The 16,016-nt window shown below is 36.9% G+C and overlaps 1 protein-coding gene across 2 annotated transcripts in view; it reads right to left on the bottom strand.

The window, feature by feature from the left end:
* The window catches only part of TFEC (transcription factor EC), a 99,343-nt gene that overhangs the window by 48,693 nt on the left and 34,634 nt on the right, over positions 1 to 16,016 (bottom strand). The window contains exon 3 of one of the 2 annotated variants that reach the window (XM_065939604.1): positions 1,553 to 1,639. The exons of the other annotated variant lie outside the window; for it this stretch is intronic. Within the exon in view, the coding sequence (XP_065795676.1) occupies positions 1,553 to 1,639 (87 nt within the window). The remainder of the gene's footprint in view (positions 1 to 1,552; positions 1,640 to 16,016) is intronic. 2 annotated transcript variants of the gene reach the window in all.

The raw sequence follows: 16,016 nt of genomic DNA, 5'->3' as shown, positions 1-16,016 counted from the left end.
ATGGGATTCTCCAGGCAATAATACTGGAGTGGCTTCTTGTGCCTTTCCAACCCAGGGATCAAACCCGTGTCTCCTGCATTAGTAGGTGGACTCTTTACCGCTGTGCCACCTGGGAAGCCCACATTCTGTTTGCAAAAAACAAATTCCCAATCAACATTGTCACCAGTTTGCACTGAATAAGCAATCTATGCAACCACTACAGAACAAGTAAGACAATTTGATAAAGAAAATGTTTCAGCATATGATTTCAATGAAATAAGTACCACATACAAGGAAGAGAAGATTGAAATAAATTAGTATCATTTCCTCAAACCCAAAAGTCAAATAATGGTTAAGAAAATAGTAACCTTATGCTGTGGGATTAGATGGAGAAAATTAGTATAAATAACATATTTATGTAGAGAATTAGTCAAAATTGTTGTAAATATACTTCTTGAAATCTGAAGACAGAAGAGGTAAAAAGAATTGTCACTTTATTCAAACAAACAAAAAACTCACAAAAAATAAACTTTTCAATTAAAAAAAACTAGATTTTTAACCTCATTTGATCTTTGTCTGATAATACTGGTGTTATTGACTTGTTATAAAGTGGAAGTCCTTTGTACCAGAGAAATGGAGGAAAGATATAATTCTTTTTTGTAGTCTATTTGGGAATTAATAAATAGAAGAGGGACTTTTCTTGAAGTTTTAGGTTTAAAATGTCCATTGTTAACATTAACACAACTCAGCCCATTGACTTACTGATGAACAGTATCTACACTACACAATACAGTCAGAATTCACTTTTTTTAAATGAAATGTTTAAAGTAACAAATCAAAATCTTTCACATTTTTTCTCACTTTCTAAAAGCTCTAAAACCATAAATAAACCAACAACAACCCTTCAAAATGTGTAGAAAGAGCTTGTACACCATTTACAGATTCTAAAGATTAATAAATGAACAATGAGAAGGCAACAGCAATCAAAGAGATATTATCTTATCTCTTCCTTGTTTATTATTCCAGGAATTTGTGATTTCAACACAGAAGTCTGTCTAAATGCCTTAAAGTAGTGTGAGGCCTCTTCTACCTTTCTTTACTTCATCTTTAACCTTTGATTTTTGGCTCAAAAATAAAGTTATATTATGTTATGATTTTTTCCTTTCTCTATAAGGTATAGAGCCTCTGAATCTGGTAGCTGTTAATAATGGTAAAATAGTTAAAATTTAGCCTTGAACTTATGAGGGTATTATCATATGTTGTGCTTCAAATGGGAAATCTGAAGATTTCACAGAAAATGTTATATCAGATAAGATATGTAATTAGATGGACGTTTATAGAGATTAGGTAGATAAGTAGGTAGATAAATAGATAGAATAGTACAAGCCCTATAAAATTATGCGTTTTTTTCCCTGTACCAATAAATATTTTTTAAATGTTTATCTATTCTGTACCAGTTTCAAAAGTGCAGAAGAAAACACCATTTACTAATCAAATGAAATTTCTTTTTTTGTCATCAGGTGCTATTATTGATTTTAATCTCACTGACCTCCTCAGGTCTGGAAACACTTACTGTTCTTTGCATTAGCAGAGGAGAATCTGTTCCTTCCTCTTTAAAACTTGGGTCCATACCGATTATATCCTCAATAACGTCCTCCATCTAGCAAAATATAATGCATTTAGAATATTGTGCATAATGATAAAAGTTGCTCTTCAGTCTGAGTTCGAAGAGAAAGATTTTAGCAATCTTTAAAAGTAATTTTTAGAATATTTAAATTAAAGTTATATGTGTATCAAAATGCAGAATATTTTAGAATTTGAAGTAATCCTGTGTTGGTTTTCCTTACATTCACTTCCACCTACCGGCTGGTGATGACTAGGCAAATCACCCTTGGCTACTCCAGTATCTGCATAAACAGAGTAGTTATCATGAATATCTTGAGCCAGAGCTTATATACTTCATTTGCAGAGAGATGACCACCTACAAATTTTATTTTTCTTTTAAAATATTCTGACAGCATCTTATAGGTGGATATTCAAACTTCATCCAATTAGTCCACATGAATAGAAACTACATGGAAACATATTATCCAACTTTCTCTAATGATCACTAATAATAATAACTATAATACTATCAACAACAATAATAATTGTAGACACCATAGATAGTAACTAACATATATGAGGCGGCAGGAGTTGTTCTAAATGCTTTGCACACATGAGCTCATTTATCTTCACAATGACAATATGAAGTATATACTATGATTGTCTCCACTGTATACATGAGGAAAGAAATTCAGTAACCTGTTTCAGATTATATAGCTAAAGAGTGACAAAAGCAGAATTGAAATCTAGAAATCTGATTCTACAGTCCTAACATAAATTAGTTTTTCACTTCCTTTCACAACTCCTTTCTAAAACAACCTTCCTTTTCTTCTGTACTTCAGCTAGAGGGAATATTAAAGCTTATATTTTTAAAAATGCCATCACTTTCTCTCTCACTGTCTCTATCCCCCTACAGCTCTAGCTCTCCTCTCGGCCATTATATTTATTATCTTTAGTGAAATTTTAAAATATAATGTAGGTGCAGATAGTAAGAATGTGGAGTTTATGTAACTGTAATACTCTAAATTTCCCATGACATGTGCAGAAACAACTAGGAATAAACTCTGGGAGATATAAAAAATATTTTATGATTTTGTTAATGCTATCCTCTAAACAAGACTTCTGAGGACCTTAGAGAATCAAATATTCACAAACATCTACTAAGATACTCCCAAAGGTGATATGCCAAAAAATTGGAATGTTATTTATATAATTATTTAATAAATATTTATTAAACAATATTTACCTCAAGACCTTGGTTTAGTACATGCTATAAAAGCAAAGAGCACAAAGTATCTGCCTTCATGGAACTCTAACTACTGAAGAAACCGACAAGGAATAACTTAATAACAAACTGATATGAAGAAATTAAAGCAGGTTAGCAATAGAACTTGATAAGAGTTAATGTTATTATATGAATGAGGCAAGGATTTACTGATATTTGAACAAAGACAAGAATAACATGAGGAAATGGTAGTACTTTGAAAGAAAGCATAAAAGAAGACCTAAAGGTAGAAACAAGCTCATGTCCTTGAGGAAAAGTGAGGGGCCAAGGGAAATAGAAAAGAGTGAGCAAGAGGAAGAAAGAGTTGAGGTAAAGATGAAACGTAGGTAAGGAATTTACATTGTAGAATCCTGTGAACCAGTAGAGTCCAGCAGAAATTTCTGCAACAGTGGGAATGTCCTATATCGGCACTGTCCAATACAGCAGCAAATATATATGGCCATGAGCATTCGAAATGTGGCCAAGTTACTAAGGAACTGAAGTTTTAATTTTATTCAATTTTTAAAGACTGCATTGAATTTGAATTAACTTTAAAAACAAACAAACATTTCAGCCATTAAAAAGAATTTGAATCAGTTCTAATGAGATGGATGAAACTGGAGCCCATTATACAGAGTGAAGTAAGCCAGAAAGATAAAGACCAATACAGTATACTAATGCATACATATGGAATTTAGAAAGATGGTAACGATAACCCTATATGCAAAACAGAAAAAGAAACACAGATGTATAGAACAGAATTTTGGACTCTGTGGGAGAAGGCGAGGGTGGGATGTTTCAAGAGAACAGCATCGAAACATGTATATTATCAAGGGTGAAACAGATCACCAGCCCATGCTGGATGCATGAGACAAGTGCTCAGGCCTGGTGCACTGGGAAGACCCAGAGGGATCAGATGGAGAGGGAGGTGGGAGGGGGGATCGGGATGGGGAATACATGTAAATCCATGGCCGATTCATGTCAATGTGTGACAAAAACCACTACAATATTGTAAAGTAATTAGCCTCCAACTAATAAAAATAAATGAAGAAAAAAAAAACAAACAATAAAAAAAGCACGTGTCCATTGGGTACCATACCAGAGTGCAGCTCTAGGCCCTATTTTGAACTTTAGATGTTGTTCCATGTGTACTGAGTGATCTTTAAAGTATCTAGGAAAATAAATACACATACTTTGTTTCCTTTGGTTAGTCTCTTCTCTGAAAGTTTTCAAGTGTATTTTTGATTATTACCAACCTCAAATTTCAATTTTATGATATTTTTTTTATTAATATTCCAGCATTAAATGGACAACAAATTTGTATTGAACAGATGTGAAAAAGACCTGAGGAAAGAAGGATGCTAAACACAATTCCTGGTATATGGTTTACTCTGGAGTACTTATAGTTTCACTAAAAATTACCCAAATAATGTATCCCTTTCTTTCTGGAAGATTACAATATAAATGATCCAGTCTCTTATATCAGTGGGGCTTCCCAAGTGGCTCTAGTGGAAAAAAAAAAAAGAACCCTGCTGTCAATGCAGAAGATGTAAGAGATGTGGGTTCAGTCCCTCGGTCAGGAAGATCCCCTGTAGGAGGGCATGGCAACCTTGCCTCCATGGCACTTCCTGCCTGGAGAATCCCATGGACAGGGGAGCCTGGGGGGCTACAGTCCATAGGGTCACAAAGTGTTGGACACAACTGAAGTGACTTAGCACACATGCATGCTTACATCTATAATTTTTCCTCTTGTCTATAAGCATTCTCATTTATTCTGTTCTAGATAGAAACCCTTCTTTTGTACATGTCAAAGTTCATCTTTCTTGGAGACTCTGCTTTTGCCTTTAATAACACCTCTATTCCTCATTTCTGTCATCCACCAACATGACTATCATTTCACCTAATGATGCTGGTATATTGGAGATGCTGGCTTTTCTATTATCCTAAATTGACTTTAAAATCTAAATCAAAGCATTGTTTCACAGCTTCCAGAAACCTTCATAACTAATCACCTTGGAATCCAATTGTTGTTTTAAGAAAGGCAACAAACACAACATTTTTTTATCAGATGAAACAGAGTTAACAGTTTAGACATAAAAAATCAGCAAAATAAGCATCATAAAAGTAGCAAATGAAGATGATAAAATACAAATGAACCACACAATATTATGACTAAAGTAAAAATGGTGATAATAGGCATGAAAAGAATGAGACTCAAGGACAAAGGAAGAGATTTATAAGATTTGAAAGGTTAAAAGTAAAGGTCTACAAAAGACTAAGAATTAAGCTTTTCAACAATTCTGGGAGCAAGAAGACAGCAGGATAACATTTGAAGTGTTAAAGATAAAGACTTTTAACCTAGACATTTATAACCAATAAAATATTCTTTAAATATGTGCATAAAATAAAATTTTCTTAGACACGAAAACTCAGAACTTTTAGAGCAAAAAAACATTTGGAAAACACTCTTTTAGAAAGTACACTAGTCATATAATAAACTATGAAATCACTATAAAATATAAGAATGAGTGCTCATCGTGACCAACTCTTTGTGACCCCATGGACTGTAGTCCACCCAGCTCCTGTCCATGGGATTATCCAGACAAGAATACTGGAGTGGGTGGCCATTTCTTCCTCAAGGGATTTTCCCAAGCCAGGATTCAAACCCACATCCCTTGTGTCTCCTGCATTGGCAGACGGATCTTTTATGACTGAGCCACCTGGGAAGCCCAAGTAACAATAAAATGTTTTTGGTCTAAATAAGAAGAATGTGTGTATGTGTATATATATTAATATTTGAATATGTAAATTTATTCTAAAAATATCAATTCAGAAAGATAGATGAGAAGAAGGAGACAAGATCAAACTCAGGGAGCTGTTTACCTATAGATATAACACAGATATTGCTAAACAGTGATACAGAAAAAGAAAAGAATGTAACTATGTGTCTTAAATTAGGAGTAACAAAAAAAGAAAGAAATTAAACCTTAGCCAATAGAGGATAGAAAAAAGATTGCAAATAAGGAAACAGAAAGCATAGTAAATGAAAATGTGAAAAAAGATAACAATTAAAAGCTACTGGTAAAGTAACTATAAGAATGTAAATGACAGCATGAAAAGGCAAAGAGATATGACACCAGAAGATGAGTCCCCCAGGTAGGAATGTGTCCAATAAAGTATGGGGGAAGAGCAGAGGACAATTACTAAAAGCTCCAGAAAAATAAAGTGGCTGGGCCAAAACGGAAACAATGCTCAGTTGTGGATGTGTCTGTTGATGAAAGTAAAGTCTGATGCTGTAAAGAACAATATTGCATAAGAACCTGACATTCTAGGTCCATGAATCAAGGTAAATTGGACATTGTCAAGTAGGAGATGGCAAGAGTGAACATCGACATCCAGGAATTTGTGAACTAAAATGGATGGGAATGGGCAAATTTGATTCAGATGACCATTACATCTACTATCATGAGCAAGAATCCCTTAGAAGAAATGGAGTAGCCCTCATAGACAACAAAAAAGCCCAAAATGTAGTACTCTGGGCAACCTCAAAAACAATGGAGTGATCTTGGTTTCTTTCCAAGGCAAACTGTTCAGTATCACAGTAACCCAAGTCTATGCCTCAATCATTGATGCCAAAGAAGTTGAAGTTGACCAATTCTTTGAAGCCCTACAACACCTTCTAGAATTAAGACCAAAAAAAGATGTCCTTTTCATCATAGGGGGTTGGAATGTAACAGTAGGAAGTTGAGAGATACAAGGAATAACAGGCAAATTTGGACTTGGAGTACAAAATGCAGCAGGGCAAAAGTTAACAGAGTTTTGTCAAGAGAACATGCTTGTCATAGCAAACACTCTTTTCCAACATCACCAGATAGTCAATACCAAAATTAAATTGATTATGAAATTTGTAGCCAAACATGCAGCTCTATAAGAAAGTCAGCAAAAGCAAGACCTAGACCTGACTGTGGTTCAGATAATGAACTTCTTAATGCAAAATTCAGGCTTAAATTGAAGAAAGTAGGGAAAACCACTAGGCCACTCAGGTATGACCTAAATCATTTCCCTTATGATTATACAATGGAGATGACAAATAGATTCAAGGGATTAGATCTGGTAGAAAGAGTGCCTGAAGAACCATGGATGGAAGTTTGTAACATTGTATAAAAGCAGTGACCAAAATAACCAAAAGAAAGAAATGCAAGAAGGAAAAATGGTAGTCTTAGGAGGATTTACAAATAACTGAGGAAAGAAAAGAAGTGAAAAGCAAGGGGGAAAGGGAAAGATATGCTCAAGTGAATTAATTCCAGAAAATAGCAAGGAAAGATAAGAAGGCTTTCTGAATGAACAATGCAAAGAAATAGAGGAAAACAATAGAAGGGGAAAGACTAGAAATTCTTCAAGAAACTTGGAGATATCAAGGAAACATTTCATTCAAGGATATTTCAAGGATAAACACTTCATTCAACAAAGGACAGAAATGGTAAGGACCTAAAAGAAGCTGAAGATATTAATAAGAGGTGACAAGAATACACAGAAGAATGATACCAAAAAAGGCCTTAATTACCCAGATAACCATGATGCTGTGGTCATTCACCTAGAGCCAGACATCTTGGAGTGTGAAGTAAAGTGGGCCTTAGGAAGCATTATTATGAACAAAGCTAGTGGAGGTGACAGAATGCTAGTTGAACTATTCCAAATCCTAAAAGATGATGCTGTTAAAGTGCTGCACTCAATGGGTCAGCAAATTTGGAAAACTCAGCAATGGTCATAAGACTGGAAAATGTCAGGTTTCATTCCAGTTCCAAAGAAGGCAAATGTCAAAAAATGTTCTAACTACCATACAATTGCACTCATTTCACATGCTAGCAAAGTTATGCTCAAAATTCTTCAAGTTAGACTTCAGCAGTACATGAACCAAGAACTTCCAGATGTACAAACTGGGTTTTGAAGAGGCAGAGGAGCCAGAGATCAAATGGCCAACATTCATTGGATCATGGAGAGAGCAAGGGAGTTTCTGAGAAACATCTACTTTTCCTTTATTGAATACACTAAAGCTTTTGACTGTGTGGATCATAACAAATTGTGGAAAATTCTGAAAGAGATGGAAGTACCAGATCACCTTACCTGTCTCCTGAGAAACTGAGACATCTATAAATGGGTCAAGAAGTAACAGTTAGAACCAGACCTGGAAGAACTGACTGGTTCAAAACTGAAAAGGGTACAAAAAGGCTGTATATTTTCACCCTGCTTATTTAACTTATATGCAAAATGTCAAGCTGGACGAATCTTAAGCTGGAATCAAGATTGCTGGGAGAAATATCAACAATCTCAGATATGCAGATGATACCACTTAATGGCAAGAAGTGAAGAGGAACTAAAGAGCCTCTTGATGAGGGTAAAAGAGGAGAGTGAAAAAGCTGGCTTACAACTCATCATTCAAAAAAGCTAAGATCATTGCATCAGGACTCATCACTTCATGGAAAATTAATGGGGAAAAAGTGGAAACAGTGACAGATTTTATTTTGGGGGGTTCTAAAACCACTGCAGATGGTGACTGCAGCTATGAAATTAAAAGACAGTTGTTCCTTGGAAGGAAAGCTATGACAAACCTAAACAGCATATTAAAAAGCAAAGACATCACATTGCTGACAAAGTGATAGTCAGAGCTATGGTTTTTCTAGTATTCATGTACAGACATGATATACAGATGTAAGAGTTGGATGATAAAGAAGGCAAAACAATGAAGAATTGATGTTTTCAAATTGTAAGTGCTGGAGAAGACTCAAGAGTCAAGAGCCCAAGAGGACTGCAAAGAGATCAAACCAGTCAAACTTAAAGGTAATCAACCCTATGGAGAAATGTGTTTTTAGATCTTTGACCCATTTTTTGATTGGGTCATTTATTTTCCTGGAATTGAGCTGCAGGAGTTGCTTGTATATTTTTGAGATTAATCCTCTGTCTGTCTCTTCATTTGCTATTATTTTCTCCCATTCTGAAGGCTGTCTTTTCACCTTGCTTATAGTTTCCTTTGTTGTGCAAAAATTTTTAAGTTTCATTAGGTCCCATTTATTTATTTTTGCTTTTATTTCCAATATTCTGGGAGGTGGGTCATAGAGGATCTTGCTGTGATTTATGTTGGAGAGTGTTTTGCCTATGTTCTCCTCTAGGAGTTTTATAGTTTCTGGTCTTACATTTAGATCTTTCATCCATTTTGAGTTTATTTTTGTGTATGGTGTTAGAGAGTGTTCTAGTTTCATTCTTTTACAAGTGGTTGACCAGTTTTCCCAGCACCACTTGTTAAAGAGGTTGTCTTTTTTCCATTGTATATTCTTGCCTCCTTTGTCAAAGATAAGGTGTCCATAGGTACATGGATTTATCTCTGGGCTTTCTATTTTGTTCCATTGATCTATATTTCTGTCCAAAGAAGACATACAGATGGCTAACAAACACATGAAAAGATGCTCAACATCACTCATTATCAGAGAAATGCAAATCAAAACCACAATGAGGTACCATTACACGCCAGTCAGGATGGCTGCTATCCAAAAGTTTACAAGCAATAAATGCTGGAGAGGGTATGGAGAAAAGGGAACCCTCTTACACTGTTGGTGGGAATGCAAACTAGTAGAGCCAATATGGAAAACAGTGTGGAGATTCCTTAAAAAACTGGAAATAGAACTGCCAGATAACCCAGCAAACCCACTCCTGGGCATACACACCGAGGAAACCAGATCTGAAAGAGACACGTGTACCTCAATGTTCATCGCAGCACTGTTTATAATAGCCAGGACATGGAAGCAACCTAGATGCCCATCAGCAGACAAATGGATAAGGAAGCTATGGTACATATACACCATGGAATATTACTCAGCCATTAAAAAGAATTCATTTGAATCAGTTCTAATGAGATGGATGAAACTGGAGCCCATTATACAGAAAGATAAAGACCAATACAGTATACTAACAGTATACATACTAATGCGTTAGTATGGAATTTAAAAAGATGGTAATGATAACCCTATATGCAAAACAGAAAAAGAGACACAGATGTACAGAAGAGACTTTTGGACTCTGTGGGAGAAGATGAGGGTGGGAAGTTCTGAGAGAACAGCATTGAAACAAGTATACTATCAAGGGTGAAATAGATCACCAGCCCAGGTTGTATGTATGAGACAAGTGCTCAGGGCTGGTGCACTGGGAAGACCCAGAGGGATGGGATGGGGAGGGAGGTGGGGGGGGGGGGGTCGGGATGGGGAACACATGTAAATCTATGGCTGATTCATGTCAGTGTATGGCAAAAACCACTACAATATTGTAAAGTAATTAGCCTCCAACTAATAAAAATAAATGAAAAAAAAAAGTTACAACATCAACAAGGAGATGCTCACCAACAAGAATACTCCAGTATGGGATGATGAACCTATAAATAAAAGTTATATTGTGATGCAGTAAAAGCTGCAAATAGAGTAAATTTAAATATAGTTAGTATTGATTTAACTTAACATCAAGCAGTGCTGTAAGTGTTTTACACGTATTAATTCATTTAATTTTCAAAACCCAACAAGAAGTTACTATTATAAGCATCATTTTACAGATGAGAACCTGAAATGAAAGATTACATAACTCTCCAACAATCAGTCAGCAAGGATCAGAGAGAGAATTTGAGTTAAGCAATTGGATGCCAGTCTTAAACTTCACCACTGTGATAGCTGGTGATCATTGGTGCTACTGAACAAGCACTGAATTTGGAGAGGGGTGGGTACGGGCTTGTTTTGGCCAATGATAAATGAGCAGTGATGTGTCATTTTCATCATCGACTGTGGGGACAGGTGATCATGGGTGTATTTACCATGTAAAGCCAGGGTTCCTGAGTGGTTACAGTGAGTAGAAAACTCCTGCGAACCAGCACTGTATGTGTGACACAGAGGAGAATTAAAGACTTATTATGTTTAAAAAAAAAAAAAAGGTAATCAACCCTGAACATTCATTGGAAGGACTGATGCTGAAGCTGAAGATCCAATACTTTGGCCACCTGATGGGAAGAGCCAGTCATTGGAAAAGACCCTGATGATGAGAAAGACTGAAGGCGAAAGGAAAAGGGAGCAGCAGAGGATGAGGTGGTTATATAGCATCACTGATTCAATGGACATGGATTTGAATGAACTCCAGGAGACAGATAGTGGAGGACAGAGGGGCCTGGCATGCTGCAGTTCATGGGGTCAAAAAGAGCTGGAGACCACTTAATGACTTAACAACAAAAACAGCAAAAATACTCACATACTGCTGGAGAAATTATTATTCAAATTGGATTTTTTTCAAAGGTATTTTAATATTTTGTCTATAAGGGACACATTTAATATAAAAAAAACAGGAAAAGCTGAAATTAAAGTGCAAAAGTGTACTACAAAGATGACCAAAGGTAAGCAACAATAGGAATGTTAATATTAGACTATATAAAATTCAAGATAAAATGTTGAAGGAAAAATAATACCAAGTGACCATGAATACATATGTACCTAAAAGAAAAAATCTATAGCAACATCTGTCAGAAATCTATGAAAAAATCAATAATTGTAGTTGAATACTTTAGTTCACCACTCTTCAAATCATAAACCTGAATTAAACTTTCTGTTCACCTATTCTATAGGCCATATCTGGTTCCTGTCATCCTCTATATCACACCACTTCTGAAATCTTAAATTCCATTATCTCACTCATCAAATGCAGTATTCCATTTAGTCCAATCTAGACTCTCTATGACTGATCAGCTGAAAATTTTTTATTTTATGACTCTCTATGCCTTTACCTTATTATCTTTCTGCCCAATTATCATGAATACCCCAGGAGCTCAATCTTTCCACTTCTGTTAACTATGAATTCAAAGTAGAATGGCTCTTGCCCACCATCTTACTGAAATGTCTTTTGTTGCTATTTTCTTTGACTACTTGACTGATCAATTCAGTAGACATTTATCAGTCCTATTTTTCCACCACATTTGAGTGTGGGGGTCATTTCTTCCTCCTTTAAATCAACTCCTTCAGTGGCACCACACTAGCTATCCTTTTAGTTTATCTTTACAGCCCTTTTCCTTTCACCACTCTTTAAATGGTGAGCCCCTCATTTCCAACCTTGATTTATTACTCATTGTATTCATGTTCTCCAGGAGCTTTCTTTCTCATTCATATTTTCAAGTACTACCTACAGGCTGAACACTCTTAAATCTCTTTCTCCCTCTAGATTATTCCTCCTCAAGGCAAACTTGTATATCTAGCTCTCACTATCATTTCTGCTTGATGGTCTCACAGATACACAATTCTAACATGTTCTAATATAAGGCCTCCTGAGAAATCTGTATGCAGGTCAAGAAGCAACAGTTAGAACCGGAGGTGGAACAACAAACAGACTGGTTCCAAACTGGGAAAGGAGTAAGTCGAGGCTGTATATTGTTACCCTGCTTATTTAACTTATATGCAGAGTACATCATGAGAAATGCTGGACTGGATGAAGCACAAGCTGAAATCAAGATTGCCAGGATAAATATCAATAACCTCAGATATGGAGATATACCACACTTATGGCAGAAAGCAAAGAAGAACTAAAGAGCCTCTTGATCAAAGTGAAAGAGGAAAGTGGGAAAAGTTAGCTTAAAACTCAACATTCAGAAAACTAAGATCATGACATCTGGTCCCATCACCCCATGGCAAATAGATTGTGATACAGTGGAAAGAGTGGCAGACTTTATTTTGCCAGACTCCAAATTGGCAGACTTCAAAATCACTGCAGATGGTGACTGCAGCCATCAAATTAAAAGACTCTTACTCCTTGGATGAAAAGTTTTGACCAACCTAGACAGCATATTAAAAAGCAGAGACATCACTTTGCCCACAAAGGTCAGTCTAGTCAAGGGGTCAAAGGAGCAAAGGACAAAGAGCAAAGGAGCAAAGAACAGAGATGGGAAACAGCATGAGGTGAGGAGAAAATGAGAGGCAAAATTGATGGAAGGTGACACCAGAGAACTGGCCAATAGACAAATCACAGAAAGGCTGGGACTCCATGTTAAGTAATTCCAAATGCTTCAAAGGCTTAAATGTGGGGACTGTGGTGACATAATCGGATTTGACTTTAATATCACTCTGTCAGCTAGTAGGAGAAGAAGCCTGGAGTGAGAGAGGGACCAGTGGGGAGGTTATTTCCATAGCACAGTGAGAAATGAGGTCTTATATTCAGTTCAGTTCAGTTCAGTCATTCAGTCATTTCCAACTCTTTGCAACCGCATGAACTGCAGCACACCAGACCTTCCTGTCCATCACCAACTCCTGGAGATTACTCATACTCATGTCCATCAAGTCAGTGATGCCATCCAACCATCTCATCTTCTCTCATCCCCTTCTCCTCCTGCCCTCAAGATTGATTCCCAGCATCAGGGTCTTTTCAAATGAGGTAGCTCTTCGCATCAGGTGGCCAAAGTATTGGAGTTTCAGCTTCAGTACCAGTCCTCCCAATGAACACCCAGAACTGATCTCCTTTAGGATGGACTGGTTGGATCTCCTTGCAGTCCAAGGGACTCTCAAGAGTTTTCTCCAACATCACAATTCAAAAGCATCAATTCTTCAGCATTCAGCTTTCTTTATAGTCCAACTCTCACATCCATACATGACTACTGGACTACTCTCACATCCATACATGACTACTAGCCTTGACTAGATGGACCTTTGTTGTAAGCCTGATCAGAGAATTCAAGCAACTATGGAGCCCATTCAACAGCCTCACTTGTGTAAGGAACAAAGTCAGCAGTCCTATCCAGCTGCTCTCAGCTGGTGGCACAATCCCCAATCCATGTCCTCAGTTGCCTGGCACAAATAGGTCATAATAACAGGAATTACCTGCACAAAGACTTTAGTGGCAGACTCACCCAGAAACCAGAACTGAGCAGCCTGGTGAAGAACTGTCACTGACAAAGCAAGCCTGTAAAGTCTGCAAGGGCAGCCCTGTTAATCAGATGCACAGAAACCAATGCAAGGAATTAAGGATCACAAAAAGTCAGGTAAATATGATACCACCAAAGGGAACTAATAAAACTCGGATAACTAACTCTAAATAAATGGAGATCTGTGAACTGTCTGATAAATCAATAAAGAATTCAGGATAATCCTTTTGAGGTAGTTTAGTGACCTACATGAAAAAAAAAAATGATGTCCTTTTTAGTATAGGGCACTGGAATGCAAAAGTAGGAAGTTGAGATACCTGGAGTAACAGGCAAATTTGGCCTTGGAGTACAAAACAAGCAGGTCAAAGGCTAACAGAGTTTTGCCAAGAGTACACACTGGTCACAGCAAACACCCTCTTCCAACAACACCAGAGAAGACTCTACACATGGACATTGCCAGATGGCCAATACTGAAACAAAATTAAGAAATAGAATAAATAGAATAATCTATTATTAATAATCTGATACAATAACATATAAATTTTAACAGCAATAACTGAGGAGATGTACAAAGAATACAAATTCTATTGAAGTTATTTGCTATCAATTTAAAATAGGGTGTTACAAGCTGGATTTGGAAAAGGCAGAGGAACCAGAGATCAAAGTGCCAACATTTGTTGGCTCATAGAAAAAGCAAGAGAATTGTAGAACAACATCTACTTCTGACTCACTGACTACGCTAAAGCCTTTGACTGTGTAGATCAAACAAACTGGAAAATTCTTAAACAGATGGGAATACCAGACCACCTTACCTGCCTCCTGAGAAACCTGTATGCAGGTCAGGAAGCAACTGTTAAAACCGGACATGAAACAATGAGCTGGTTCAAAATTGGGAAAGGAATACGTCAAAGCTGTATATTATCACCCTGCTTATTTAACTTCTATGCAGAGTACATCACACAAAATGCCCAGCTAGATGAAGCACAAACAGGAATCAAGATTGCAGGGAGAAATACAATAACTTCAGGTATGCAGATGACACCACCCTTATGGCAGAAAGTGAAGAGGAAATAAAGAGCCTCTTGATGAAAGTGAAAGACAAGAGTGGAAAAGTTGGCTTAAAACTCAACATTCAGAAAATGAAGATCATGGCATCCAGTTCCATCACTTCATGGCAAATAGATGGGGAAACAATGGAAACAGTGACAAACTTTATTTTCTTGGGGTCCAAAATCACTGCAGGTGATTGCAGCCATGAAATTAAAAGACACTTGCTCCTTGGAAGAAAAGTTATGACAAAGCTAGACAACATATTAAGAAGCAGAGACATTACTTTGCCAACAAAGGTCCATCTAGTCAAAGCTATGTTTTTTCTGGTAGTATGTATGGATGTGAAAGTTGGACCATAAAGAAGACTGAGAGCCAAAGAATTGATATTTTTGAACTGTGTTGCCAGAGAAGACTCTTGAGTCCATTGGATTGCAAGGAGATCAAAACGGTCACTCGTAAAGGAAATCAGTCCTGAATATTCATTGGGAAGACTGGTGCTGAAACTGAAGCTCCAATACTTTGGCCACCTGATGGAAAGAGCTGACTCATTAGAAAAGACCCTGATGCTGGGAAAGATTGAAGGCAGGAGAAGGGGATGACAGAGGACAAGACGGTTGGATGACTCAATGGAAATGAGTTTGACCAAATTATGGGAGATGGTAAAGGACAGGGAAGCCTGGTGTGCTGCAGTCCATGGGATTGCAAAGAGTCAGACACACCTGAGAGACTGGACAATGAACAAATTTTGTGTAAAGTCTCATGGAAAACATTGCAGGTGGTGCTAGAGGTAAAGAACCCATCTGCCAGTACAGAAGACATAAGAGACAGGAGTTCAGTCTGTGAACTGGGAAGATCCCCTGGAGAAGGGCGTGGCAACAGACTCCAGCATCTTGCCTGAAGAATCCCACAACTGGTGCACTACAGTTGATTGTTGCAAGAGACTGAAGCAACTGAGCCCTGGAACACACAGGGAAAATCTTACACTAATTACACAACAGAACTTGATAAAGAAGTCAAATCCATGGCTGACTCATGTCAATGTATGACAAAAACCACTACAATATTGTAAAGTAATTAGCCTCCAACTAATAAAAATAAATGGGAAAAAAGAAAAAAAGAAGTCAAAGCATGTTGATTCCAAAAGGCAAAACAAAGCAGAACAAAAAGATAGCGGGGTAAGAAACAGAAATT

Source organism: Muntiacus reevesi, chromosome 6 (genome assembly GCF_963930625.1).
Source record: "Muntiacus reevesi chromosome 6, mMunRee1.1, whole genome shotgun sequence".
Lineage (NCBI taxonomy): Eukaryota > Metazoa > Chordata > Mammalia > Artiodactyla > Cervidae > Muntiacus > Muntiacus reevesi.
This window is presented reverse-complemented; position numbering and strand designations above follow the sequence as displayed.